General features: G+C 43.7%; 1 protein-coding gene across 2 annotated transcripts; it reads left to right on the forward strand.

Annotated features, from left to right (window-relative positions):
• The first annotated feature begins 15,341 nt into the window (after window positions 1-15,341).
• Window positions 15,342-27,143, forward strand: Dut (deoxyuridine triphosphatase). Of its 2 annotated transcripts, NM_001159646.1 has the most exons (7): window positions 15,342-15,495; window positions 15,858-15,990; window positions 17,260-17,351; window positions 19,067-19,111; window positions 24,943-25,017; window positions 25,164-25,234; window positions 25,451-27,143. In NM_001159646.1, the coding sequence occupies exons 1-7, from the start codon at window positions 15,366-15,368 to the stop codon at window positions 25,505-25,507; spliced, it is 603 nt and encodes a 200-aa protein (NP_001153118.1). In that variant the 5' UTR covers window positions 15,342-15,365; the 3' UTR covers window positions 25,508-27,143. The 2 variants fall into 2 exon arrangements, with proteins under 2 accessions (NP_001153118.1, NP_076084.2); NM_023595.6 differs by lacking the exon at window positions 15,342-15,495 and having other exon boundaries at window positions 15,609-15,990.
• Window positions 27,144-27,742: the final 599 nt, after the last annotated feature.

The raw sequence follows: 27,742 nt of genomic DNA on the forward strand, positions 1-27,742 counted from the left end.
GAGGTCGGATTAGCACAAGAAGCAATTTTCAGTCTCTACAGCCTTTCTGGTCTCCAGTTACCTTAGAACACCTTCCTCTACCAAACTCTTCAGTGTCGCAGCACCTAACCCTTTAGGGAGTCTGCAAATGACAACTTTGTTCACAGCAATCTGCCGATTGCTCATTTACTGTTGCTTTTCCTTGTATGTTTTTAGGGCTGAGCAGTCAGTGTTAGCTACCCAATCAGGGGACTCATCTCTGGAGAAGACGAATTTTCCCTCTCTCTACAGTTGTTAATTGGCTCTAGTTTGTCATGCAGGGATGGAGGTCTCCTGTCCACGTTAGGGTATCTATTGGTGTTGTATATGGGGCCACTATGCATTTCCCAACTCGGATGCATTTGGAGGGGCTGGCTCAGATGGCTATGACCCACAGGGAGGAGCAGGGCTGTGCTTGCTCTTATCAGTTGAGTTGGCTTCTTGATGAGACAGGTTCTGGGATGTAGTTAGTGCCATTGCCTTTCTCTTAGCCACGCCCGGCTTCTGTGAGAAGCCTTAGTCTGTTAGGGTATGGGTGGGCACTGCAACTGTAGTTACCTCCCTTGTCTTAGCTACACCTGGCTTCTGTGAGGGCCCCAGATTATGTGAATAATTTCCACCCCAGCATTATTTCCTGATGGAGAAGTATGTACAGATGGAGAAGTATATACAAAAGTATGTATCTGGGGATGTGACTAGGGAACAAGCTTAGCTTTTCTTCTTTGTACTGTGTTATTGTTAATGTTGTCTGTGAACTGTTGAGCAGGCTTTGAAGCCTTCTAGAAGCTCACTAACACATTTGGAGTTTTGTCAGTCTTCCTCTTAAGAATGCCAACTTGGGGCTGGAGAGATGGCTCAGCGGTTAAGAGGACAGACTGCTTTTCCAGACGTCCTAAGTTCAATTCCCAGCAACCACATGGTGGCTCACAACCATCTGAAATGGGATCCAATTCCTCTTCTGGTGTGTCTGAAGACAGCTACAATGTACTTATCATATATATATATATATATATATATATATATATACACATATACACATATATATGTATATATACACATATATATGTATATATATACATACACACATATACATATATATATGTGTGTGTGTATGAAATAAAAATAAATAAAATGCCAACTTGACCCATATCTTGTAATATTTTGCCTATAAATGACCTATATAGACATCTTGGACATTTTCTCCTCCTCCTCCTCCCCCTCTTCCTTCTCCTTCTCAAATATTGCTTCACCACTTTACAAGTTCAAGTGCTGGTCTTGGTCACTCATGTCTGCCAAAGTCTCTCCTACTTCAAAAGATCGCATCCCACTGTGAGACTCAACAGAGCCACTAGTCCCAAGCCATCCTAGTCCCAAGGTCCCTGCTGAATCAACTTCCTTTGTATTGCCAGGTGGACATCGTTCCTTCTGGCTCGGTGAACTGAGGATCAAGCCCAGCTTCCCTCAGTCTCCTCAGTAACACACACCCTTCCTCTAGGGCCCTCCATCTCCTGATGTTCACAGAGACCTCAGATGGACATGGCCAAGTGTTCCTACAGGCTCTACCTAGCCAGTTCTTCAAGGGCTGATTTCCCTCATACTGTCTCAGGTGACAACTCATTCAGTCTTAAGGAGGTCATTGCATTGCTCAGTTTTTCCTGTCCCACATGGGTTAGATTGATCCCATCTGTTCCCATGTCCCACAGCCTCAGTAGTCAGGCTGTTGCTAGTTTTTTATTGCTTGTTTAGAAATCTTCCCCAATCTTTATGGTTTCCTGTACTAGACAGTTGTTAAGGCCCCTATCTGCATGTCAGATTAGAGATCCCCACCCACCCCCCATTTATCTTTTAAAGTTCCTACACAAGGGTGACTTTCTGTTCCTGTTGCATGTTTTCTTCCCCTTTCTCCTATTACTTCCATAAATTCCGGGTTCTTGGATCCCAGGTAGGGCTTCTTAGCACAGACCTAATTTGTACTCTTTTCTCATCGGCCCCCAGCTGTAAGGAATGACAAGCCAACACTTCCATGTTCTCCTGTTTTTTATCTAATTCACCTGCCAAATCAGAGGCGACCAGGGAGAATGCTAACTGTGCCTCCCTTTCTCATCATACTTTCTCCTGCTTAGCTCTGGCTGCACAGCTACCAGGCCCTACTTGCATCTCTTCTTACACCTAACAGTGGACAACACCTCCACAGCCTCTTGCCAACACCCGCAGCTCTTCAAACACTGCAAAATTTGTCTGTACAGTTGTGGGAGATGAGAGAGAACTATAATGCCTTTTCTGTCACAGGTTGCATAGGAAAAGATTTGGCAAAAATCCCTCCTGAGTCATCGCTGTCCTGAAACTAAAATGTGTGCTTGAGGCTGCTTTGTCCACTCAAGGCTTCATCCTGCATGTCAACTGCTCTGCCTTAAGTTAGCCAGTCTCATAAGAATGTGAGGCACCAGCCCCCTTTAGGACTAGAAAATCCAGTGGGAAACTTGCTTGCTTGCTTGCTTGCTTGCTTAAGCTTGCTTATGTACCCTTCTCTAGAAGTTAAAACTTTTTCCTTTCCATAATTTTTGGTTTAGTTTGGTTTGGTTTTGGTCTTCCAGACAGGATTGCTCTGTGCAGCCCTGGCTGTCCTTGAATTTCTCTCTCTCTCTTTCTCTTTCTCTCTCTCTCTCTCTCTCTCTCTCTCTCTCTCTGTGTGTGTGTGTGTGTGTGTGTGTGTGTGTGTGTGTGTGTGTGTAAACCAGGCCCTTCTCCAACTCACAGAGATCCACCTGCCTCTGTTTCTCAAGTGCTGGAATTAAAGACATGAACCACCACCAGCTCCCTTCCATAATTGTGTGCTCATTTTCTTAAAACCCCCAGACCCAATTCTTATACTTTTAACTGTTCTCAGAGCACTCAAGTGGTGGACTCCACTCATTAAGTGGAGTGTCACTTACATGCCAGTAGTACACCTCATATAGAGGAAGACTCTGGGATTTCTTGCATAGACACTCCAATTCCTGATGGTTCAGCCTTTGTTACACATCTCACTACTGATAGCAAGAACCATGAAACCACCCCTAGAGCAAAAAACAGTAGCTATCACACTCTGCATAGTAAAGGACCTCTGTGTGGGAATTCCCTCCTCAATTGCTCTACCCCACAGACTTTTTAGCCTCAGTTGCATGGCTTGCTACCCATAGCCAGGACCATGCAACCACACCTCCCTGACTCATTCTTGGTACCCTTGTTTGGATACTAAGTGTTGTATAAAAGACTTTTCTCATAGAGATGAAACATACGCACACACGTACACAGTTACTCTCCCCAGAATGGGAACCCAGGAAAATTCAAAGCAACAATTGACCAAAGTCCAACTTCATGAACCAATATCCAACGAGTTGTTCTGGGGTTGCTAGCAGGGGTAAGGATGAGAACTTACTCAGAGCAACAGGGAAGACTCAAAAACAGTTACAGCACTGAAAATCCCACCCCAGCACAGCTTCTACCCCTGGAAGCTGCAACCTGGAGCTTTCTGCACAACTTGCCGGCAGCCCAACACCAGGGAGGAATCTCTCAGCCTCTGAGGTCAGCCTGGCTGGTCAGAGTCCCCTCCACCCCTCCTGCCCCAGTGGTTGCTTACAGTTTCTCAAAGCTGAAGAGGAGTCTTCAAGAATGTTTCAAGTTTCCAGTTTCCCAGGCACATGGTCTTTTGCTTTGTTTTGTGAGTTTGTTTGCCTCTGCACAATGAATACACAGAAGCGTAGAATCCTCCTTGGCCTTCCCTCCCCTCAGGAAGGCCTTCTCACATGCATAGGCCTCTTCCCACCAAGAAACCAAGACAACCTCCCCCATCTTTTCCTTAGCACACAAACTCCTCTCTTCTACCCTGAGAACTTGCCATCCCTGAGAACACCACCCCGTATATCAAAGTAATCCTGGTTTCCAGAAACACCTACCACCCCATCACCCCAACACCTACCACCCCGTCACCCCAACACCTCCACCTGTCATGGGTCCAGGTTGCAGCGGCTGTTTGGTTACTGGTGTGGACACAGTGATATACTCAGGTTGAAATCAGAAAAGGTGGTATAATAATTCATACTTGGTTTTGTTTCTAATTTCCTTTACATGATGACAAACTATTTAAGAATAACACCTTAAAAAAAGGAAGAGGCACTTGCTGACAGGAACTTACTATGACTGCTCTTTGGGAAGTTCAGCCAGCAACTGACCAATTCAGATGTGGATGCTCGGAGCCAGCCATCAAACTGAGCTCAGGGACCCTGGTGGGGAAGCTGGTAGAATGACTGGAGGAGCCGAGGGGGGTTTCAACCCCATAGGAAGAACAACATCAGCTGGCCAGACCACCCAGTGCTCCCAGGGACTAGACCACCAACCAAAGAGTGTACAGGGAGGATCCATGGCTCCAGATACATAGATAGCAGAGACATTTTGTCTGACGTTAGTGGGAGGGGAGGCCCTTGGTCCTGTGGAGGTTTGATGCCCCAGCTTACGGGGATGCTAGGGTGGTGAGGCCAGAGAGGTTGGGTGGGTGGGGGAGCACCCTCATAGAGGCAAAAGGGGGGGGGGAGGAAACTGATGTTGTGGGATGGGAAGCTTGTGGAGGGGTAAACAGGAGGTGGGATATCATTTGAGATGTAAACAAATGGAATAATTAATAAAAAAAAATAATAAAAAGAAAAAAGGGAAGATTTTGCTTTGAGTCAATGCTTCCAGAGTTTTAACCACTCTTAGTTGCCATGGGGGAGGCTGAAACATCTAGTAAATGGTGAAGAGAAGATGGAAACTGAGGAGGAAAGGACAGAGCTAGGGGAAGGAGCCCAGGACAAGAAACACCTCCAAGAATACTCCTTTAGTGACCTACTGCTTCTCAGAGTGTCTCCCACCTCCCCAAAATGTCAATGAATTATGAATCAGTCAGTGAATTAATTACTGAAAAGATCAGAGCCTTCATGATTCAACTGAATCTTGATGGTTGGCTCCAAGAACTAGGATTCAAGCCTTCAACAAATGAGCCTTTTAGAGGAAACTTCATACCCTAACCACAACAACGTGATCTTGGATATTCCTGAGGGAGAGTTAGGGAGACATAAATAACTAGGAGAGTGAAATGGGGTTCTCTGAGATGGCAGTTTCTGGTTCCCAGAAAACCTTTGGAGGAGAAACCAATGAAGTGAGGACTTTTGCTTCCTGGTCTATAATGTGTGACCAACCAGTGTCATGAGCTCCTGCTACCATGACTCAAACCTCTCTGCTTTATCTTTATTACACTGTGATGGACTGAAATCTGAAAATGTGCATTGAATGAACCTGTCTTTCCTCAGATTGCCTCTGTCAGGTATTTTGAATTTAGTAACAGAAAAGCAACGACTACTGTAGGGGGCAAAACAAAATGCCTTCAGTTCTGTACTGTCCTTCTTTGTGCTGTTTCCCATCCTAGTGCAGGAGACCATTCCATCTTTGTAAGTAATACGGGTGTGTAGTGAGAATTTGGGTTTCTTTAAAATACCACAAAAATATTGCAAGAATATGTTTTCATTTTCATCCCAGGTGTGGGATATTGGGCTGCTTCAGACTGTCCACAGCAGCTGGCTGTGATTTGCCTCATGCTCTGGTGGGGGTATGATTTTGCTAGCTGCAGATAGTGTCTGTGATTGTGTGACATTTGGAATTCTGGGGACTTTTCAGAGGGTATATAAATGCTAGAGCCCCAAAAGGGATGGTGGATTTTTGGGTGTTGTTGGTGGTCACAATTTGTTAAGTAGTTGTGTGCAAAGAAGAAATAACAAGAAATTAGATATCCTGACCACAAAGATCAAACTTGCCCCAGGGAACCCCTAATCATCAGGAAGTGGTCTAACAATGCTGCCCCCTTTCTAGCCCCTGACTTGATTCAGGGATCTCTTTCCTTTCCTTTCTATACTTTTTTCTCTCTTATGTAATGTTAGGGAGTTGAAAGGTGGAAGAAAAAGGGTGGAAGAAAGAAAAACCCACAAAGTAGCAAAACCCAGCTTCATGGGTGTGTGTATGGGAAAATCTGGATAATCAAAAATTCCTTTTACTTTGACTCAAATTGTAAATGCAAATGGATTATAAACATTTGCATGAAGAGTGTCTAGGAAAATTGTAAAAGAAAAATTAGTTGATATGCTGGAATAAAATAAATGCGGCCCCCAATGGCCAGATGGAACCTTATAATGATGCTCTGATCAGGGACCAGTCGACAGAGACAGCTACATTATAAAGTTATTTGTGTAGTCCAATAATACTCTTCAAAGATGAGAAAGGAAGGCATGCTATAAAGACGCACCATTGGCCAGGCAAGATGGAGAAATGCCATGCTCCTCAAGGGTTTCCCCATTCAGTCCGTGTAACCTGCCTCCATTTACAGTCCCTTCTGGCTCCAGTGTTCACCTCATATTAGACAGGCAGTTCAGCTTCAGTCTTTCAGTCCCACTCAATTGCAGATGGAGCAACTTTTGTGACTTATCTTAATGATCTCCGTTCAGCTTAATTTAGAAAGCAGCAGACATTCTGAATGCTGTCTGTTCCATAATTACTAATAAACTTATACCACAAAAATAGTGCTAGGAACAAAATACTCTGGCCTAACTAGTATATTTAAGGTGATGCTGAGTCTATCAAAATGTTCAGCACAACAGGTTTGGTAGAGCTGGTAATAGTGATTAAATGCGAAAACATTCTTTCTAGGGTGTGATAAACCCACAAAAATTCCTAAAAGTAAATCCTCAAAGCAATGATATCGACCAGGATGAGCAAACAAAGCATCCTAAGGTCTGGACATGGGCTTTAGCCAAAGCTCTTTGATGATTGTCCTGTGTGCTTTTGGTCTAAGAGCTTTTACACTATATACTTCATAAGAGCTAAATGATGCTTTTAAGTGTGATAACAATAACTCATCCCAGAACTATAATTATGGAGATTGTGTCTCCTGACACGTCTGCATAATCTAGAGTCAGCTTTTCATGATGGCTGCCCTCGTTAAGTTAGATTGAGTATGAAGTGTCTTCAAGAGAATGTCACACTCTTAGACTTTATGTTAAGTATTCTGACCCCCACCAAACTGAGCACAATGAGGCAATAATTTGTGAGTTAGTTTAAATAGTTTCACACTAAGAAATTCTCGTGTAATTAGCTTCTAAGCCACTTAACTGCCAGCCCATTTTGTATCAATTTAGAGAGCCATTTCTTTTTTATTTTTATCTTATACGTATGAATGTTTTGCCTGCATTTAGGTAAGTGTAATTCATGTGTCCTTGATGCCCATGAAGTTCAGAGGAAGGTACCTGATCCCCTGAAACTGTAATTAAGATGGTTGTGAGCCTTTCTGTATGTGCTGGGAACTGAACCCAGGACCTCTGCAAGATCAACCAGTGCTCTTAACCACTAAGCCTTCTCTCCAGCCTGTCCTATTTGTACACTTAAATAGTGTTCATGGGGTCTCGGTGCTGATCCCATGAAATTAAAATCCTGTTTCTGTTCATTGTCTTCTTCATGAGAACCTTGTAGAAATAGCCATGTGTGGTTTCTAATTTACACACTGACAAAATATTTTCAAATATGTCTGCACACACTTCTGGGGTACACAAGATATTCTGAGAGGATTCCCAATATCATTCTTTTCTAAGTGTGTGTGTGTGTGTGTGTGTGTGTGTGTGTATAAACCAGAGGTCAACCTCCAGTATCATTTCTCAGGAGCCATTTACGTTGTTTTTATAGGCCCCAGTGGGGTCTTCTTTCTTGTTGGTTCTTCTTGAGGCAGTGGCAGGAGAAGAACCTTGGTAGAGGGTAAGGCTTTGCCTTAGGAGATATTTAGGGTTGCTGTATAATAATAAAACATTTACATATCAAAGTCTAGGTTACCTTGCTACTGTACCTGACTTGCCTTTTGCATTCCTCAGAGGCCAGAAACTGCAGACTAGCATTTAGCACCTCATCCATAGCTAGAGCCTTTTCCCTTTTGTCCTCTTTGTCAGGCTAGGTGGAAGTTTGGAGCAAAGAACTAACTTTCTTCCTTTCTTTCTTTCTTTCTTTCTTTCTTTCTTTCTTTCTTTTTCTTCCTTCCTTCCTTCCTTCCTTCCTTCCTTCCTTCCTTCCTTCCTTCTTTTCTTTCTTTCTTCCTTCCTTCCTTCTGAAAGTATAACAAAGTAAAAAACAAAATTCTAGGCCTTTAGGCCCAGACTTGGGAATGTGGCCTTTGTAAAGGTATGCTAATCATAAAACAGATAGCAACATTCCTCCACCCACCCGCTTCCTGGGTTCAAAGAGTACTCAGTCAAAGAAAGTCACCCTGACCATTACCGGAACCTACAATGCAAATGTGCTATTGTTAGGGACTCTTAGAAACTGTCTTGAGAGTTAACAATTACCAGGTATTCCTTGTGACTCTTGTAACTTTGCACTTCCTTGTGACTCTTAACTGGTATCTTTGGTATCTTCCAACAACGCCCTCCCCACTTCCTTGAGTTGTGGTTTCTTCCTTTAAATACCCCCTTATCCAGCTACTCGGGGCGCCACGGTCCTCTACCCCTGCGTGGTGTATGACCGTGGGCCCGAGAGCGCTCTTGAATAAAAATCCTCTTGCAGTTTGCAACAAGACCATTTCTTGTGGGTGATTTTGGGGTGTTGCCTCTTCTGAGTCAGAACGTGGGGGAGTCCTCACATTGTGGGTCTTTCCCTTCCTTCCTTCCTTCCTTCCTTCCTTCCTTCCTTCCTTTCTTCTCTTCTTTCTTTCCTTCCTTCTCTTTTTCTTTCTTTCTTCCTTCCTTCCTTTCTTTCTTTTTTCTCCTTTTTCCTTTTTGTTTTTTTTTGTTTTTTCGAGACAGGGTTTCTCTGTGTAACCCTGGCTGTCCTGGAACTCACTCTGTAGACCAGGCTGGCCTCGAACTCAGAAATACGCCTGCCTCTGCCTCCCAAGTGCTGGGATTAAAGGTGTGTGCCACCACTGCCTGGCTTCTATTGAACTAAGAACTGCTATTGAGCCAGGAACAGAGAATAACACTCACAGAAGGAAAAACTTTTACATAACGAAAATATACATAAACACACAAATTCATATACAGATTCACACATGTGCATACATATATTTCCATTCAAACCAATTGGGTTTAGCTTGCATACATTCTTGTAATTACATATTTACACACACACACACACACACACACACACACACTTATATATGCATTTGATTGAGAGCAAAAGACCAAGCACCAGTGCAGAAAGAACTCACTCATTCTGAATGAAAAATGAGCTCCAATCTTTATTGCATTGAGAAAGAAAAAACTTCAACCCTTTTAATGCTAAATTAAAACCAAGTTTGTAAGAAGAAAGCTTTGTTCCTTTAATAAGACTAAGCCTGACTTGTTATTAAGAAAAGACCTGTTCTGTCCCATGGCAAGGAGAAGGCTGCTTGCTCCTTCTGGTCTCTTTGCAGTTTCTTCTTATTTCCTCTTCCCCTTGGCATTCTGTCCATTGTTCTCTTAGTTGTTTGTTTGTTTGCTTGCTTGCTTGCTTGCTTGTTTTTAATGCTACATATAGTTTCTAAGTTATTCCATTCTGTGTTTTCCTTCTAATCTTGCTTGATTTTCCTGCTCTGATGTCACAATGATGTTCTTACTCTCAATGCCTTTTCTCCCAGTGCTATGCCTACACTTCTTGAGTTCAGTTCTGTCTAAAACATATGCTGTCAAAAATGTTCTCCTCAGCTCAGTTCTGACTCTTCTTTTTGTCCTCAGCACTTATACATCTTTCAGAATACATGATCACATGTTAAAAAGTTCATCACAAGTTTACACAAATCCAAATCATAAATGGAGTAAGTTTACAACAGTGAATGTTTACATGCATATCCATTAGTAATAATTATCTGGATAAACATTTATCACCTGTCACAGTTCCATAGGTTCATTGAAAGTTAAAAAACCATAACTAAGTTATTAGTGAAGTTCTGTATAGATAAACCCAGTCAATATTTTATCTTCTGTCCTAGCACCTATAATAAATGGTTAGTTCTATTTTTATGACCTTTAGTTAATGGTTTTACAACCTTTTGGAATGTGCTGTTTAGCATAAAGTTTAGTTACTACCTATAAGCAATTAACTGGTGACACATGGGAGACTGGCAGAGTTCTCCTTGCAGTTTTGACTATCAGAAAAGGACCTAATAGCAGTCCCACTATAAAAGAGTTTAATAGATACTGATGCAATTTTAGGAATTCTTATAGAATCATCATTAAGAATTAAGAAATCATCTACTTGTCTATATAACATCACTACAAGAAGTCCATCTTCATAGATCTGCAGAGTTCTGCTCAAAAGGGTGGGCTAATATTTAGTGATTGTCATATATGTTTAATAATAACAGGAAAGGCATATTAATAGCAGAAATCTTTCCTAAAATGATATTCTCCTGGGCCTTGCCTAGTGGCGTTCCATCGTAGATGTTAATCTAAGGCAGTCATCTCAGGAAGATCACTTGTTATTAGCTTGTCCTATGATGGCTCCTGACAGACAGGGTCTTTCATTGACCAGGGACATGAGAAACAAGATTACTTTGGCCCATTTTTGGGGCATGTTTTAAATTCAGATAGAGTTGGCTAGCTGAGACTAAGGGCAGCTTTTTACCACTGCTTGCATATCTTCCATTCCTGCATTATTGTCTGAGAAAATATACTCCCACTGAGAAGGAACACAAGAGTTTTCAAGCCCCCAAATCTGAGAAAGCTCCTCTATGAAGATCCTCCTTCACAGGACAGGTTGGATAGAAAAACAGTGACACAGGCCAGAGGTCTGAGACATGGGAAGACAAGCAAGAGATCAATACTTGTGGTAAATGTGTTGGTTTGGATGCATTAGTGATGCACCCAGCCACCAACAGTGCTCTGTGCCCTGTTAAGAAAAACAAATTTTTTTTTTTAATTTTTTTTTAAGATTTATTTATTTATTATATGTAAGTACACTGTAGCTGTCTTCAGACACTCCAGAAGAGGGCGTCAGATCTTGTTACAGATGGTTGTGAGCCGCCATGTGGTTGCTGGGATTTGAACTCCGGACCTTCGGAAGAGCAGTCGGGTGCTCTTACACACTGAGCCATCTCACCAGCCCCAAGAAAAACAAATTTAAAATCACTTCCACTTGGTGTAATTTAATCAAGAGTGAAGACAGATTTGAGTTATTACCTTCTTTTCCCCTGTGTCTTTGTCACCTTTGTCTGTTCCGTGAGATTCAATCTGTGCCTGACTGGATGCTGTCTTGTGAATCTTACCCTGTGTAGGTCTGTGTGTCTGCATCCCCAACAAAGGACTTTGCTCTCTCTCTTTTATACAACAGCACCAGAGGCATCACATGGGGGGGGGGAGGAGATGAAGGATACTTTACAGAAATCTTTAACAGTTCTACAAGGGATTAAATCACTGACTCCAACTGACCCAGATAACAAGCAAACAAATCTTTTCAAGCAATATTCACATTTTGTCTTCAACATTTATGGAAAAGAATCATTTTATAAGGTTGCCTTCAACTATTTGCTGTTTCTAGCATCTATTAGCATAGCATGCATTGCTCTCTGGATCAGAGAATGGAAGAGGACATAACAAGATTACAACTAGGAGTTAGCTGGGGGTGGGGGTGGGGGGCAGGATGGGACGGGACCAGAGAATGCGGCCCAGGGAAGGAGCGTTTCCAGAAAGGCAAATCAACTCTGAAATGAAGGATCTTGATTCCTCTATAGTCATCTTAGCAGACCCAAGGAGCATGGGCAGAGACAGACTATGACTTGCCATGGTCTCCCCGGGACACATGGAGACTACAGAGAATGGTAGGGGACAGACATGGACTCTGACTCCAGGGTTGAACAGCAAAGCTCCCACTTGATCCTCAAGTTTCAAGCTGTCACAGGGGCATGCAGTTAAATTAGTCAGCAGGACTGATGGCTGTATCTTGGTAGAATAAACCATGGTGGGAGGATGTTCAGTTCTTAAGTGTGGTGGCTTAGATTTCAGTCCAATGTTTATTTTGAGCTAATTTCCACTGTCTTTAATAATGCCCTGTCATGTGTAACACCTCAGAATCCAGATACCTCTTTTCACTTGGCACTTTTGCTTTTCAGTCTAAAATAACCTCAAATGAAAAATGATCAGAAAAACCACTTTCTATACCCAAGTTAACAAAAGATACTGCAAGACACATACTAGCTTGGTGCTAAGTATTGTAAGCCAAGCAATGTTTTTGTTTGAATAGAACACTCAGGTGAGCACTTGGAAGCATTCATGAAGTTATATGACTTTTGCTAATCTAGAACATGAGATACGAGACCGTATAACAAGGCTAAGTGAGAAGAAATGATTCAGTAAGTGATACGGGAGATAAGATGAGGGCAGACATCAGTTACTCCTGGATGTAAAGTTTCTGGAGTGACACGAGGTCTGAGACTAGGAAAAGGGAGTCCTTTCAATTATTAGAAGAGAAGCGGGGATTCCAACAATTTCTCATGTGAACTCTCTTCAGAAACTATGAGAGAAAGAACCCCAGCAAAATGAAGGAACAAATTAAGAGAGAGGCCCTTGAACCATGCTCCAGTGTGAGAGAAGCTCAGCCAAGGTTTTCAGAAGGACAAAAGTCACCACCACAGACCAGAACCAGACCATGGAGGAGGGGGCTCTGGGCAAAACAAAAGAAAAAGAACAGGCCAATTAGAGGTAGCCCCAGTAACTCAAGTGGAAAAACAGCTTGAGACTGCATTTTTTTTTTTTTTTTTTTTTTTTTTTTTTAGTATGACATTATTTATGTCACTAGAGAATGCTAGAGTCATGATGAAATGCATTCCAGGAATGACGTAGAAGTCCTCACTAAGATACCCCCAGGCCTGGTGCTTAGGAATTGTTTAAAGACATATCCTAATTCAAAAGGTGAACTCTATATTCTTTAAAAAGAAATATCATCACACAATCTAGAAACATGCAAGTAAATTCCAGCACAAAAAGCCCAGAATGTTGGGAGTATTGCCCCTCAGGAGTGAGACTTGGAGTGGGTGTGTGCAGAAGTTTAGGGAATACAACATGCCTGATTCTTATATTTGAATAACAATATAGGGAGGAAACGTCTTCAATTAAAATAGAGGAACGAGGGAGCTGGGGAATATAGAATAGTTCATAAAGTACTTGCCTAGAATGCATGAAGCCCTGGGCTCTACCCTCAGGCCCTGACAAAATCAGGCATGGTGGCTCACATCTGTAACCCACCCCTATAGGGGCTGAGGCAGGAGAATGAGAAGTCTAAAGTCATCCTTTTCAAGCCCAGTGTGGGTCTTACATGAGATCCTGTCTGGAAAACAATGAATTGAGAAAGTGAAAACCAAGGGCAGAGAGAGCCCCGCCTCTCTCCCTGAGAAGCTACAGACATAATGGTTGCCCACCCAGCTTCAGGGAGGCAAGTCTAGTTAAATGCTGTGGGTTCAAAAGAGAAAACTCAAACAAGCAAACAAACGTTTTTAACAAAATCTCAATCATTCAATTTTACCAAAGACGACTTGGGAGCCAGATGTTGGAGTGAAAGACTACTAGCTCAGAGGGGCAGTGGAAGCACCCAACTGACCTTCTAAGTCCCCAAAAGGAAGTTCTCCACACCATCTCAAAAACTGTTCAAGCTGAATGTCCCTCCCTTAAATTCCTGTTTGTCTCTCTATCCATCTTCCTGACATCCTCTTACTCTGAACTTTTTTCCCCTGTGTTCACTTCCTGTCAACTTGTTGCTTGCTCTGCCTCTTGACCTCTGGTTGACTTCACTTAATCCTGTTTACAATGAACAGAAAGCTCTTGGATGAAAGGTCTGTGCTAGACCACACCACAACTAGAAACAGGTCTGTCCAGTAAATAACACAATCTGTGGGTTCATAGTGTGATGACATATCCTGCAATAAACAAAACGAAACACCAGGAGAGGTACTATATGGAAAGAAGTGGTTTGGTGTCAGGAAAATGGGGTAAGCAGTTAAGAACTGGAGAATTGTGGTCAAAGCATATACACATTTATATGCAAAACTGAAGAGAATATATGTTTATCTATCTGTTCCCGTGGACATGATTGTTTGTGTGTATAAGGTGCCCTCCAAAGCCAGAGGACATAGTTGGGTCTCCTGGAGCTTGAGTCACAGGCAGTTGTGAATCACCAATGTGGGTGTTGCTAACCAAACTGGGTCTGATACAGGAACACTGAGTGCTCTTAACAGCTGAACCATCTCTCCAGGCCCAACAATAATCTTGTTTTAAAGGATTAAGCACCAATATTAAGATTTCTGAGAAGAAATAATGCACAGGAGCCCTCCTTACTAAACAATGCGATCACCATCTGTCTTAGTGTTCTACTGCTGTGAAGAGACACCATGACCAAGGCAACTCTATAAAGACAGCATTTAACTGGGGGCTTTCTTACCGTTTCAGAGGGTTAGTCCATTATCATGGTGTGGAGCAGGCGGGCATGGTGCTGAAGCAGTAGAAGGGAGAGGGAGAGTGGGGAGGGAGAAGGGGAGGGGGAGAAGAGAAAAGGGAGGGGGGAAGGGAAGAGGGGGGGGCAGGCGCACCTGTGAGGGCTTTTGAAACTCACGGTTAGACTCCAAGAATACAAAGGCTGGATCAATTTCCCTCATGGACTTTGAATCTAACCAACAAGTAGACATTAGGCAAGAAAATACATGCATGTGCAGACTGTAATAAGAAGAAATGTAAATAAAAACATTCTGAGAGTAAAGAGCCTGGCCACCACAGGTCTAACCCTAAACCCACCTAAAGGTGGAAGGAACAAGGAGAAGATAACCTCGCACTGGCAATGACCTGCAAGACACACAGACACATCGTGGGACTGCACAATAACAGATGCTTTAAAAGAGCTTCAAGAAGTGTAGTGTATTGCACACCCATCAGGGGAACCAATCGCCCCAATATGTATAGTCGGTATTTCTATAAAAGTGCCTTGGGCCTTCTATTTATCTTGAAAATCGAAGTGCACCACAACTTGAGTTCCACGTGTTTATGGTATAGTCCAGATAAAACCGGAGACTCCAGAAAGATCTTTAATTATCCTCTCTGGAAAAAAAAAGTTTGACTCCCAACTACCGGCGAGGGGGTGGGGGTGGGGGTGGGGGTGGGGGTGGGGGTGGGGGTTGGCTCCTTGTTGCTTTGGCTGAGGTCAAGGAATTTTAAAATGCCCTGCAGGTCCGGTGGTGGAAGGCAAAAGATCTGTTCAGGTCAGGGCGAGGAAAAGCACGTAGGAGGGCCGCTAGGCGGAGCGCGGGGCGGGGCAGCGGCCTCAGGGCCTGCAGGGCCTCCAGCGCCATGCCTCTCCTAAGCGTGCTGCTGCGCGCCCGCCTGCAGGCCGCTCTGCTCCGCGGGCGTGCGCTCGGGTCGGCGCGGAGCCGGAGCTGCCGAGGAAGCCGAGGAGCTCCGGCCGGGAGCGCGCGCGCTGGTGAGGGGGTGGGGGGCAGGGGCGGGAGCGCGCACGGGGTGGGGAGGATTAGGGCAGTTCGAGAGAGCGCGCTAGTGGGGGAGTTGGAGCGGGAGCGCGCTTGGAGGGAGCCCTGGTCTGAGCAGGTAACGGTGAGCCAGGGCCTGGCCTGCAGCGCGGGGACGAGTCCATTGCGGACCCCGAGGAGGGGAGCCTGGCGAGGTCGGTGCCTCCTCTAGGCCGCGCTCGAGCCCTTTGCGGAAGGCCGCGTCCCCTGTCCTGCGCGGTGGGCTCGTCCAGGCGGGAGATTTTCGGCGGGTAGGCTCTCGCACGCTCATTGCTTTCTGCTTTTTCCACGCCCGCCGCCATGCCCTGCTCGGAAGATGCCGCGGCCGTCTCTGCCTCCAAGAGGGCTCGAGCGGAGGATGGCGCTTCTCTGCGCTTCGTGCGGCTCTCGGAGCACGCCACGGCGCCCACCCGCGGGTCCGCGCGCGCTGCCGGCTACGACCTATTCAGGTGAGAGCCGTGGCCCGACGGCAGGAATGCAAACACCGAGCCCGGGTGCAGTCGTGGCTCCGCAGAGACCTGAGTTCACCTTGAGCAAATTCAGTAGGGGTTTGGGCGAGCGGAAAGTAAAGGGTTATAACATTTCCAAAGCGTTACTGTGCAGCGTGCGCTCCACCCTTTCCAAGTGGAAGGTCCGGATGTGCAAGGCTTATTCTTGACCGAAGTGTGACTGTCTGCAGTGTGCACGTTAAAGTCTAGGAAAAGGATCTATGGAAGCTGTGTACTTCTCTTATCCCGTCCAAGGACTGGGAACTTAAGGAGCTCCATCCAGGGCTAGCTTATGAGGTGGCTCAGTGTAAAGTCACCAAGCCTAATGACCTGAATGTATGCATCTAACATGCCCTGTCTTGGGAGAAATTAGATACTATGGCCATTTTCTACATAAGCGGGTGTTTGCTGTGTATTGGGAATGGCTGATGTTACAGAGTGAAAATTCCGTGTGACTGAACGTACTCTTCTACCACATGCCAGACTTCCAGCGCTGCTCATTGTAAAGTCTGAAGTTTCGTTGGATCAGGAAGGGAGCTGCAGTAATAAGAGACTACAGTAGTATTTGGTAGATGGACTTTCTAAAATCGCTTGTGATCAGAGTCCACCCCCAAGAGCTGCTCTGGGAGACCAGCTCTCTTCGGCCACTGAAGTTCACAGCCATAGCGTGGAAGGCAGGGGGAATGCAGTGCATCTCTGCCTCTCACCTGTGTTTTTTTAACATTTTCTTCGGGAGGTTCATTCTCATCAAGAGAAGCGTTACAAAAGTAAAGTATAGGTTTATATGCGTTCGCAGGCTCGAAGTGTGCCTAGCGGAGTGAGGCCCATTGAGTGTTAGATGTTTGCTCTTTGGTTGGCTTTTCATATTCTTTCTATGAATTAAGTCTGCCTTCCTGCTCCTCATGCTAATTTGCCAGCCTTCACTTTCAGAGACAAAAACCACAGAACACATAGCAGAGACAATGTTGGCATCTCCCTGTTCCCCACTCCCACATTCAGGGTTTTGTCTTCTTGCTCTGCCTAGGTGCTAGGATTAAGGGCCTGAAGCCATCTTTCTAAAGCTAAAAGAAAGTGCCTACTACCTTGTAAGTAAACCTTTTTAGGTGAGTTAGGAATCTGCCATAAGGTTGTTTATAGGATCTGTTTATATGAAGTAATGGCACGCATTTTATATGCATTAGCGTAAGAAGGAATGTTAAAAACACTTTAAAATACTGATTTGCCTTTCAGTGCCTATGATTATACAATATCACCCATGGAGAAAGCCATCGTGAAGACAGACATTCAGATAGCTGTCCCTTCTGGGTGCTATGGAAGAGTAGGTAAGTAGCTAAAGAAGCCGGTAACTACTTCTCATACCGGTCCTTTATGATAGCGTCTGTCATCTTAGTGTCCTTAGTGTCGTGTGGCCACAGTGAAGAGATAATGCTTAGCCCATTTTAAAAACAAAACAAAACATGGATTCACGTGTCTGCTTTTCCTTTTTTTTGACTTTGTATTTCAAGTATGTTCTCGAGCTAATAGGATGATCACATTGACCCAGTTGTTGGCTCTCATAACTTCACAGAAAAGCGCAAAGTTTAGGTGTTCTTTAGTTGGAGCTTTTCCAGTCTACAAATGAGGTCACATTCTTTTTAAATAACTATTTGCATAAGAAGATGGGGCCATAGAGTGATGGGTTTTTGGCATTTTATATTATAGGGGAGAAGCTGCCAGATTGTCTCAACCTACTGAACCTTGGCTTGTCTGCCTCCTAGAGATTAGAGTGAGGGGCCGTCCACTCTAGAGAAAAACCTTGTATCAGTTACTGCTGAGGAAAAGGGGGCTGTGAGTTCGTGGGTTTGGATTTTTCTAGGGCATGTCACTTGTCTAGAGCGTGAATTCAAAACTTGCCAAAAATATGAATGCTTTTTGTAGCTTAAAAAAAAATAGGAGAGAAAAATATCAAGTCCTCGGATAAGAAACCATAGCACTGCCTTATGCATTGTTGAACCTCCGGTACTTTGGCCGCCCAAAAAAGCAAAATGGGTTTTCCTGGTCTCTAGCATCATTGAATTAAAGTCCCAGGCCAGAAAAGCAAAGAGTTGGAAAGAGGTACCATCTCAAGAAGAGGTAGCAGCTATTGACACAGCGCCTTCTACAGGTTACTCTGAAACATAGTTTTAGATACTAGGATTACTGAGGTGGGCCTGTTGGCCAGGCCAGCAAGAAAGCTATAAAATGCTTCCCATTTTTAGAATTGAAAATGTACAAGAGTTTGATATTTGATGCATAGCTATACATATTTTAGTTCATCAATGTGAGGGCTTTGGCCATTACTCATGTTCCATGCATACAGGTCTCCTAACCTGAATAATGAAGAGAAGCCCCGGGTTCTCTCCTAAGCTCTGCTGTTCAGTTACCCTGATTCCTTCTTCCCATCTAGGATCTGCATATTCAACTCTCCAGTCTTGAACCACAAGCTGGGCCAGAAAGATGGCTCAGTGAGAAAAGCACTTGTCACAAAAGCCTTGACGCAAGTTCCATCCCAGGGAACCTGCGTTTGCAGAGTTGTCTTCTGACCTGCCCCACACATCATACACTTAGGCAGTCATGATGAGTGACTGGGGGTGTGTGTGCTTGCTTACTTTCCAGCTCATTCCAGCAATCCATAGCTTGCATCTGCAAGTCATGTGGTCGGGCTTTGAGATTGTTTTTAAACTTTCTAAACTAGCTCTCCAACTTTAGTGGTATAGTATGATAAATGTACTCTTTAAGAATGATCTGTTGAATGCCAGGCGTGATAGCGCACGCCTTTAATCCCAGCACTTGGGAGGCAGAGGCAGGCGGATTTCTGAGTTCGAGGACAGCCAGGGCTATACAGAGAAACCCTGTCTTGAAAAATCAAAAAAAAAAAAAAAAAAAAAAGTGATCTGTTGAAATTAAGATGAATATGTGAACATTAGAGGAGACCATGGTATTTAAATTATGCCAAAAATAGTGTATCGTTTCCCCTTACCATTTAAAATAGCCACTGTTTTCTGATTTTGTCTTTTAGCTCCACGTTCTGGCTTGGCTGTAAAGCACTTCATAGATGTAGGAGGTAACATTTCTTTATTCTATGAAATTTTGTAGTATCCTTGCCACTGGGAATTCGTAAGTCTGAATATGCAATAGCATTGTTTGATGGTGTCTAATTTTTAATGATCATATTATGTGAAATGCATATTATCTACTAATAGCAGGCACAGTGTGATGAAGGGGTTTTACCTTGCTGTCCTGATAATCTACACCTTACTGCAAAATTGATTCTTAAGCTAGGAAAACCTTCTGTGTGGCTATTGGGTTATAGTTTGCTGAACTAATAATAAGCAAAAGGTTCTGGAAAGGCATTTCCAGTTTGTAAAGGTTTTCTTAGCTCTGGGAGAAGGAAAGGCCGGACTTGTTTTGTAAAGTGGAACAAGGTACTTTCCCCCATGTTGCTTTCCTGCATTTACCAAGTGTCTTCAGAGACACCTGTTACCCGTGTTGCCTTTGTGGCTGTGTTGTCTAGTAGCCAACTTTGCTACAGGTGTAGTTCCTAGCCATACATTAATATGTAAAGAGTCTTCTCTTTCCTGATAGGCTTCTTCACATATGTATTGATTTCGTGTATGCCAGCCTTTTGCCTGTGTGTTTGTATATATACGCACTGTGTGCATGCCTGGCTCTCCTGGAGGCCAGGATGGGGTACCATCCCCTGGACCTGGGGTTACAGAAGGTTGTGAGCTGTCCTGTGCATGCTGTTAACTAACCTAAGGGTTCCTCTGCAAGACCAACAAGTGGTGTTAATCACTGAACCATTTTTTTTTTGTGGGTGATAGATTATTTTTTCTCCACCACTAGTAAAATGAGCCAATTCAAGCCAGATTAGATTATATTAAAAGCGGGATTATTGGGAAGTTGCTCTTGGGCAAGTTCACCGGCCCCAAGGATTGAGGTTGGAGGGAAGAGAGAAAGGGAGAGTGCATAGAGAGACAAGGAGGAGACCAAAATGTCTGGATTAGATAATAGGCTGGCGCCCCCTCTGGCCAGGGTATGCCAGGTAGTGAGGCCTGGCCAGATATGCTTTGATGTGTAAAATACGCACTTCAATCCCTTGTCCCAGGCAGGGTCAACAACCAAACCTCTGGCCCAAAGGCTAGGTATATTTGTTTCTGATCTTTTATTGGGGCACATAGCTTGACCTTTGCCTTCATCCAGTGCTTCACTTCAGGCATGCTAGCCCTCACATATGGGTATGCTAGATTTTCTTGCAGCCATTTTTTTGCAGAACCATGCCTCCCAAAATGGTGTTGTTTTTTAAGATGAGAAAACTGGCTTAGAAATGTGTTTCTAACAGCAGTATTGTCACCAGTGGGTTAAAGCCACCGACAGGCTTACTGTCCTGTATTAACTGCTCTGTGCCAGTGTAGGGGTTAATTTAGTACCCACTGACCTACTGTTTTGGAAGGAACTGGTGTCTCCCATGGTGTCACTAGGTGGTGCTGTGGGGCAAGGCAGATAGATAGATTTCTGATCTGTGTAGCCTCAAGGTTGATATTTATGTCCTCTCTGGTTGAGAATTCCCAGGGCTTAGTGAGTTACATTTAATTTTCAAAAAATACTTGTAGAGGCCAGAAATGGTTCAGCAGTTGAAAGCACTGGCTGCTCTTCCAGGTGACCTGGTTCAGTTCACAGCCCCCTTGTGGAAGTTCAGCTGCCCGTGTCTGATGCCCTCTGTGACCTCCTCACGCACTGAATGCACGTGGTGAACAGACTTTGAAGCAGGCAGAATATCCATGCCCATAAAATAAAAATAAACCAACCTTTTACTGACTCAAATATGGTCACTTAGGATATACTAATTACCAACTTAAAGTTATAAAAGTTTTTTTATATATTTTAATGAAATTTCGAAGGTTTTTTTTTCTAAGATTTATTTATTTTATGTATGTGAGTACACTAGCTGTCCTCAGACACACTAGAAGACGGCATCAAATCCCAGTACATATGGTTATGAGCCACCATGTGGTTGCTGGGGATTGAACTTAGGACATCTGGAAGAGCAGTCAGTGCTCTTAACCGCTGAGCCACCTCTTCAGACCTCAAAGGATTTTTAAAAGGACAATCCTTGTCTGTATAATAGAAATTAGCATACCTACCTCTGAGGGGTAGGAGAACTAGGTAATGTGTATGAAGCATCCAACAGTGTTTGGCACACACTAATTCAAGTCGACAGTTCTGTCTCCTAAGGACATAGCAAATTTTTTGTGTGGAAACTTCTTTTTCCTCTCCAACTTTGTTTCTAAATTTTACTCTGCTTAAAACAACTGTCTGGGGGAAAATCAGGTAGTTGGAAAGTTAGTTTGCCTGTTGCTTGGTATGAGGTTATTCATAAAATCACATTATGGTATGTTCTTGGATACAGAATATCTAAAAAATTTCTCTTAGGTACAAGTTTATCATAGTTGGCAAGTGAAGGGGGATGCTATTAGAAGCCTCGGGCTGTGAATAAGGGTCAAAAGGAAAAGTTGACTATGCAAGATTGTGTTCTGAATTCACATCTGGAAGGTGTGGAGCATTTTTACCAAAGAAGTTTCCAACAATGACGTGCCAAAGTCTTGACACAGAAAACCTTGCCTGAAGTCGGTTAACCGCTGCCAGTTCCGATGCCTGGTTTTTCCACTTATAACTTGCCAAGATACTCAGTGCATTCTCGAGAAGAGATGTGAGGACGCAGAGCTCATAGGCACGCAGAGACAAGATCAGTCTGTGGCTTGCCTCTTTTTTGTAATAGAAGCACTAGGATTGAACCCAGGAACTCAGACACTAGGAGCAAGTGTTCTGACCCCCTTCTTTAGTCCTCTCTTCACTTGTGGTTGTCTTGTAGGGGCTGGGAACTGAACCCAAGTCCTCTGTAAGTACAGCTGGAGCTCTTAACTGCCGGCCAAGCCTCTAGCCCGCCTTTTCACATCTTCATGAGATAAAATCTCACTAAGTTACCAGGTGGGAGCCTTGAACGTGGCAGTCATCCTGTGTCAGCCTCCAGGTGGTTAGAACTGTAGGCCGTTGCCACCAGAGCCAACCTTGTTTCAATTATTTACTCGCCTGCTAGTCGAAGATTTTCACATTTTCATATTCCAGGCATATAAAATGACCTGACTCTAGAATCCCAGGCACCTAACTATTTGAATTCTCTCAACAGGAGAACTTAGAGATACACCATGGAGGTATATAGTAATTTTCTAGCAACTCATGAAAAGAATACGTTAAAAAAGAAATAATAGATAAAATGTAGGAACGTGTATGGTCCTGCAAGAATGTCCAGCCACGGAGAGACGGGAAGTAGGGCTATGGATTGTCTTTTATTTATTATGTTGGCCAGCAGTTAGACTGTTGCCATCTGTCCCAGCACAAATGGACACTCAGATGTTGCTGATTAAGTTGGGGTGGCTGTGCTGCTTTTGGGGGTGACCTAGCAGTGGCCTCATATATGTAATACATGTCTCCATCCTTTGGCCCAGGCAGGTTTTTGTAATGTACCTGAGTTGGCACTAATGTACAAGGGTATACATTGAGAGCTTTCTGTGTGTCTCCTAGCAAAAAAAACATGAAAGCAACATGACTGTGTGGTGTTATGTAAGATAATAAAAACATTGGCATTTCCTTTCTACGTGTGTATCTAAAAGGAATGACTAGAGTTTATGCTATTTCAAAGAATAACTGCTTCCTTGGTGTGAATGTCACTTGTATTTCCTCAGAGGGTAGATAAGATGAAAGTCATACCCAAGCTGTATGAATGTCAGCTTGGACGGAGCTCAGAACGTTTCTTCTAACTATCCCTAGACCTAAGCCTGGAAGCTTCTAGCCTCTGTACAATCTGATCTTCCAAGCTGACTGATTTAGTCCAGCTTCTCTTGGCTTCTGACTGAAGTGCTCTGCTTAACGGCCTCATCATAACTTAGGCAATATGTCCTAATCTTCTGGCTCCTTGTTCTCTGGCTCATTCTGTCTCCATCTGTGTTTAGCTTGTTCTTTCTGCAGTCTGTCTCTGTACAACTACCCTGATAAAACTGCTGTAGACACATACCATCCCCCCCAACCCCCCCCCCCCGTTTTTTTTTTTTTTTTTTGGTTTTTTTTTGGTTTTTTTTTGTTTTTGTGACAGGGTTTCTCTGTATAGCCCTGGCTGTCCTGGAACTCACTCTGTAGACCAGGCTGGCCTGGAACTTAGAAATCCACCTGCCTCTGCCTCCCAAGTACTGGGATTAAAGGCGTGCACCACCATTGCCCAGCTTCCACCCCCTAATCCCTTAAGTAGCCTCTCTTTCCTCTGCCTTTCTTGTGTGAGTTGAGTGTATCCTACTCTGACTCATTCTGTCAGATCTTTCTCTGACTTGTCACTAGATGTCACTTTCAAACATGGCTGCTTCCTTCTACAAACTAACCTTACCTTCACTGTTAGGGATTAAAGGTGTGTACCAAGGGCATGTCTGTATTCTGACTGGATCATAGAGACAGAAAAGGTCTTTGGATGTGATCCCTTGCCAGAGCAGCCATGTCACTGGGTTTAAATTCCTCTGCACTTTGGGGCGGAAGAGTTAAAGTAATTATAAACTTCGTTACTATAAGATTGCTGTTTACCTTGTGGGTGGTGATACTGTTTGAGTAACCAGAAGAATTTGGAAGTCAGTCCAGGTTATCTTTCACAGATTCACTTGTAATAGATAGGCCTAAGAATAAAATGTTGGAACCTCAGAGGGCTTCCATGGTGGAAAATTTCCAGCCTTCTGTGGTCATTCATTCTAACATGGAACAACCTGCTCTGTACGAAGGAGTTTCCTTGTTAAGTGCAAGCTACATCACCCTGCAGTCAGCCTCCCTCCGAAGAGTCTGGAAACAGCTGGCCCAATCTTCACGTCGGTTCTTTTCCTAAGTATTAAGGACTAAACTAATAAACTGGTAGAAAGGAAACCTTATATAATATTTGGATTGGTGAAAGGTTTGTTGCTGTTCTACTAGAAAAAAATAGATCCTCAGTCTAGACAGAGTGAACTGCCTTTGACACGTGAATCAGGTCTCCATGTTAAAAACAGAACCAGAGGGCTGTTAGCCACATTATCTGGGCTTCTGTAAACACATCAAGTTCCCGACTCCAGGACAGCCCAGGGCAAGTCTGGGGCATGTAGCTCCTGGGCCGTGGCAAGGTCTCCTATAAAGATCTATTTTACTTTATAATATCAAACAGGTACCAATTGGACACTTAAAAATAATCTTGGGCCAGCAAGATGGCTCTCTGGATAAAGGTGCCTGCTGCTGAGCCTAATGACTTGAGTTTGGTCAGACCCACGAGGTGGAAGGAGAGCCCTGACTCAATGGTTGTCTTCTGACCTCCACACATGTGATGTTGCAACAGAAATTTCAAGTGAACTCATTAAGTTTACCAGCTGAAGTTTGCTGAGCGATTGTGGTTTAAAAGGGATAGGGTTGGAAATGAAATGAGGAATATATATAAACAGTGGTTCTCTGCTGAGCATATAGCACTGGCCTCCCGCTGTAGGTCACCAAGCTTTGGAGTCTTGTTTCTTTATGATTCAGTCAGAGCATCAGTGGAGCTGTTGGCAGAGCAGACGTGAGGTCCTAGTCTTTCCGGTGGTAGTCATCTGGGGGGGTTGGAGGTGGTGCGTCCTATGCTCAGCCTGCAGTAGGAAATGCTCACCACTTGATAAGCATTCAGATTGGAAAATCGGGACACGTTTTTCAAATTCTTGCATTTTAGTAAAACTTGTGTTCAGACTCTGTAGGGCCTAAGGGTGACTTTGTCAGTTGTAATCTCAGGAAGTCTTTGGCAAAGTGGTTTTGAGGTCACTGCAGACCCCTGATGAACGAAGCTAACATTGCTGTCTCCTCCAGCTGGTGTCATAGACGAGGATTACAGAGGAAACGTTGGGGTCGTGCTGTTTAACTTTGGGAAAGAGAAGTTTGAAGGTGAGTTAAGTCAATATGTTCATGGAAACATTTTGAGCTACCTGTGTCAGTAAAAAACTAACTCTAGTTCTCACTGAACAAGGCAGGTTACAGAAAATGGGTCAGTACACAGCGATGGTAATCTGTGTTCTGCTTTTTCTTTGAAGTGAAAAAAGGTGATCGGATTGCGCAGCTCATCTGTGAGCGGATTTCTTATCCAGACTTAGAGGAAGTGCAGGTGAGTACTGGAAACTGAGCGGAGAATGCCTGGTGTGTGTGTCCAGTGGAGGAGGGGCGGCTCAGCTGATGAGCTGTGGGGCTAGTGACTGGTAGTCTTCAAGCAAGGTTAGGTGTTTAGTTTGAGACTTGATTGGCTTTCCTCAGAATGGGTCCGTGCAGTGTGCAGAGGCTCTGACTGCCGCTCCTTTCCCTTCCTCCTAATAATGTCTTTCAGACCCTGGATGACACCGAGAGAGGCTCAGGAGGCTTCGGCTCCACCGGGAAGAATTAGAACTTTGCTGGAAGTATCTCGCTGTTTCAACACTGGAAACCAGAAGCTCTAACTTCGGAAGCATTTGGTGTTCTAGGATGCAGGAAAGGAGACCTCGATCACATCACGTTGGAACGATTCTGTTCCCTGGTTGAGGTCGCCTGTAAGTCTGCACTGTGAGCATGGCATTGACATGCAGACTTGGTAAAACCCAGGGTACAGTTAGATTTTTTGTTGTTGTTGTATTATTTAAATTATAGCCTTCCAAAAACTGTTTTTGATCATAATTGCTGTATCATTTGTAATTTTTTTTAATCCAATAAAGTTGTCTTTTAGCAGATATGATTTTACATAAACTGACTGGAGAACATGGAGGCTGAGTCAAGAGGATTGCAGTGACTTAGGCTAGCCTGGGCTAGTATGAGATGCTATCTAAGGAAAGAGGGTCATGTTAAAAGCTACTCCTTGTTCTTCTCTGCACTGGTGCTGTGTGACACTGGGACTTAGAAGATCTGCTCACCCCAGATTTTGAACCCACAAAAAATACAATTTAGAGTTTATGGTACTGTGGGGGAGGGACTACAAACAGGAGCAGAAATGACTTAAAGGTATCACTGAAAGCCTGCCCACCCAGCATGGTGATTGCTCCTTAAAGCTGTGAACCGTGCAGCCTCCAGGCAACTCTGTGGATCCTAGGGCCTCACCCTGTGTGTAATGGTGGAGGTCCTTCTTCCCTGCAGTGGCTTTTCCAGCAGTTTCCTGCCCGACACGACTGTCTGCCACCCTGATTGCTTCCCCTCACAGTCCCACTGTCTGTGAATAGAAATCTTAAAGGCCAAACCAATGTTAGTATTAGCAACAGATTTAGGAGTGTCCGAAGATAAAACAATGCAAGGCATGCCATCCTTCAAATGATAATGCTATCTGCGGCTGGACATTTTGGCTTTTTCTGCTAGTGTAAACAAATCCCCCGTCCCGCCCCGCCCCACCCTGCCACCAGGTAATTGACCTGATCATTTTAGCTGAGAAATGCACTCTTTATCATCCTAAGAAAGGCTGGCTTGGCTATCTTCCCCAAACAGAAAATAAAGTATCTTTGTGTTCCGAACTTCCCCATTTGGAGGCTGGCTGTGTGTACACAGGTGTCCTGTTGTTGCTTTTTCTAATAAGAAAAGAAAACAGAAAAGGCATAAATTAAAATTTTAGAGGTTACTTCAAGAAGTATATGTTTTAAGGTGTCTATTTGAAACTACATGGTTAAACTGGGGAGGGTTTTTTTTTTTTCTGTAATTTAGCAGGTCTAAAGGAATAAGTCTAGTATCTATATAAGACTATAGACAAATTAAGACTGTCTTGGTCCTAATTTAAAAATGAGTTTCTGGGGGTAGGAAAGACACAAATGTAACTATTTTTAATTCTCTTGGAAAAGACACTGTTGGGCTTGGTAAATTCTTTTTCTTTTTTGTACTTTCTATAAATGTTCAAAAACATGGTTCAGGAAAAAGATTACATTTTTTATGTGTTGTTTGAGACGATGTTTCTCTGTGTAGCCCTGGCTGTTCTAGAATTTGCTCTGCAGACCAAGCTGACCTCGAACTCAAGACATCTGCTTGCCTCTGCCTTCAAAGTGCTGGGATTAAAGGCGTGCGCCACCAGCATCTGGTTTATGTGCATCTTTTTATTATTTTTCCAGACAGGGTTTCTCTGTGTAGCCCTGGCTATCCTGAAACTCACTCTGTAGACCAGGCTGGCCTTGAACTCAGAAATCCGCCTGCCTCTGCCTCCCGAGTACTGGGATTAAAGGCATGCGCCACCATGCCAGGCATATTTCACTATATTCTTAATGCAGAAAATATATGTAAGTTTTGAAGAAAACCCAAATATAGAAAACGAGTTTGGAAACTTTACATTCAAGGTTAAGTTAGGTTCTTGCCAAAATATTGAATAAATTTAACAGCTCTCCCAAGCTTTTAAATCAAAGAATATGGTTCATATGTGGGAGTGAGGTCTCGGCTTCTGTGAAGACCAGACTGACCATGGCAAATACTGCCACCTTGTGGCATCTTACTAAAACAGGGCTGAAGTGGGGATAAAAGCCCCATCATTTCTAGTGTGTAGGTGCTAACTGCTTTCACTTCAATTGTTCTCTTATTAGATGATATAAATGAAACAACTAAGGTAATGGACTACCGCATGCTACCCTTGTGACCTAAAGGGCAATATTTAATATACTGAGTCTGAAAAATAAAGACAGAT

This window comes from Mus musculus, chromosome 2, assembly GCF_000001635.26.
Source record: "Mus musculus strain C57BL/6J chromosome 2, GRCm38.p6 C57BL/6J".
Lineage (NCBI taxonomy): Eukaryota > Metazoa > Chordata > Mammalia > Rodentia > Muridae > Mus > Mus musculus.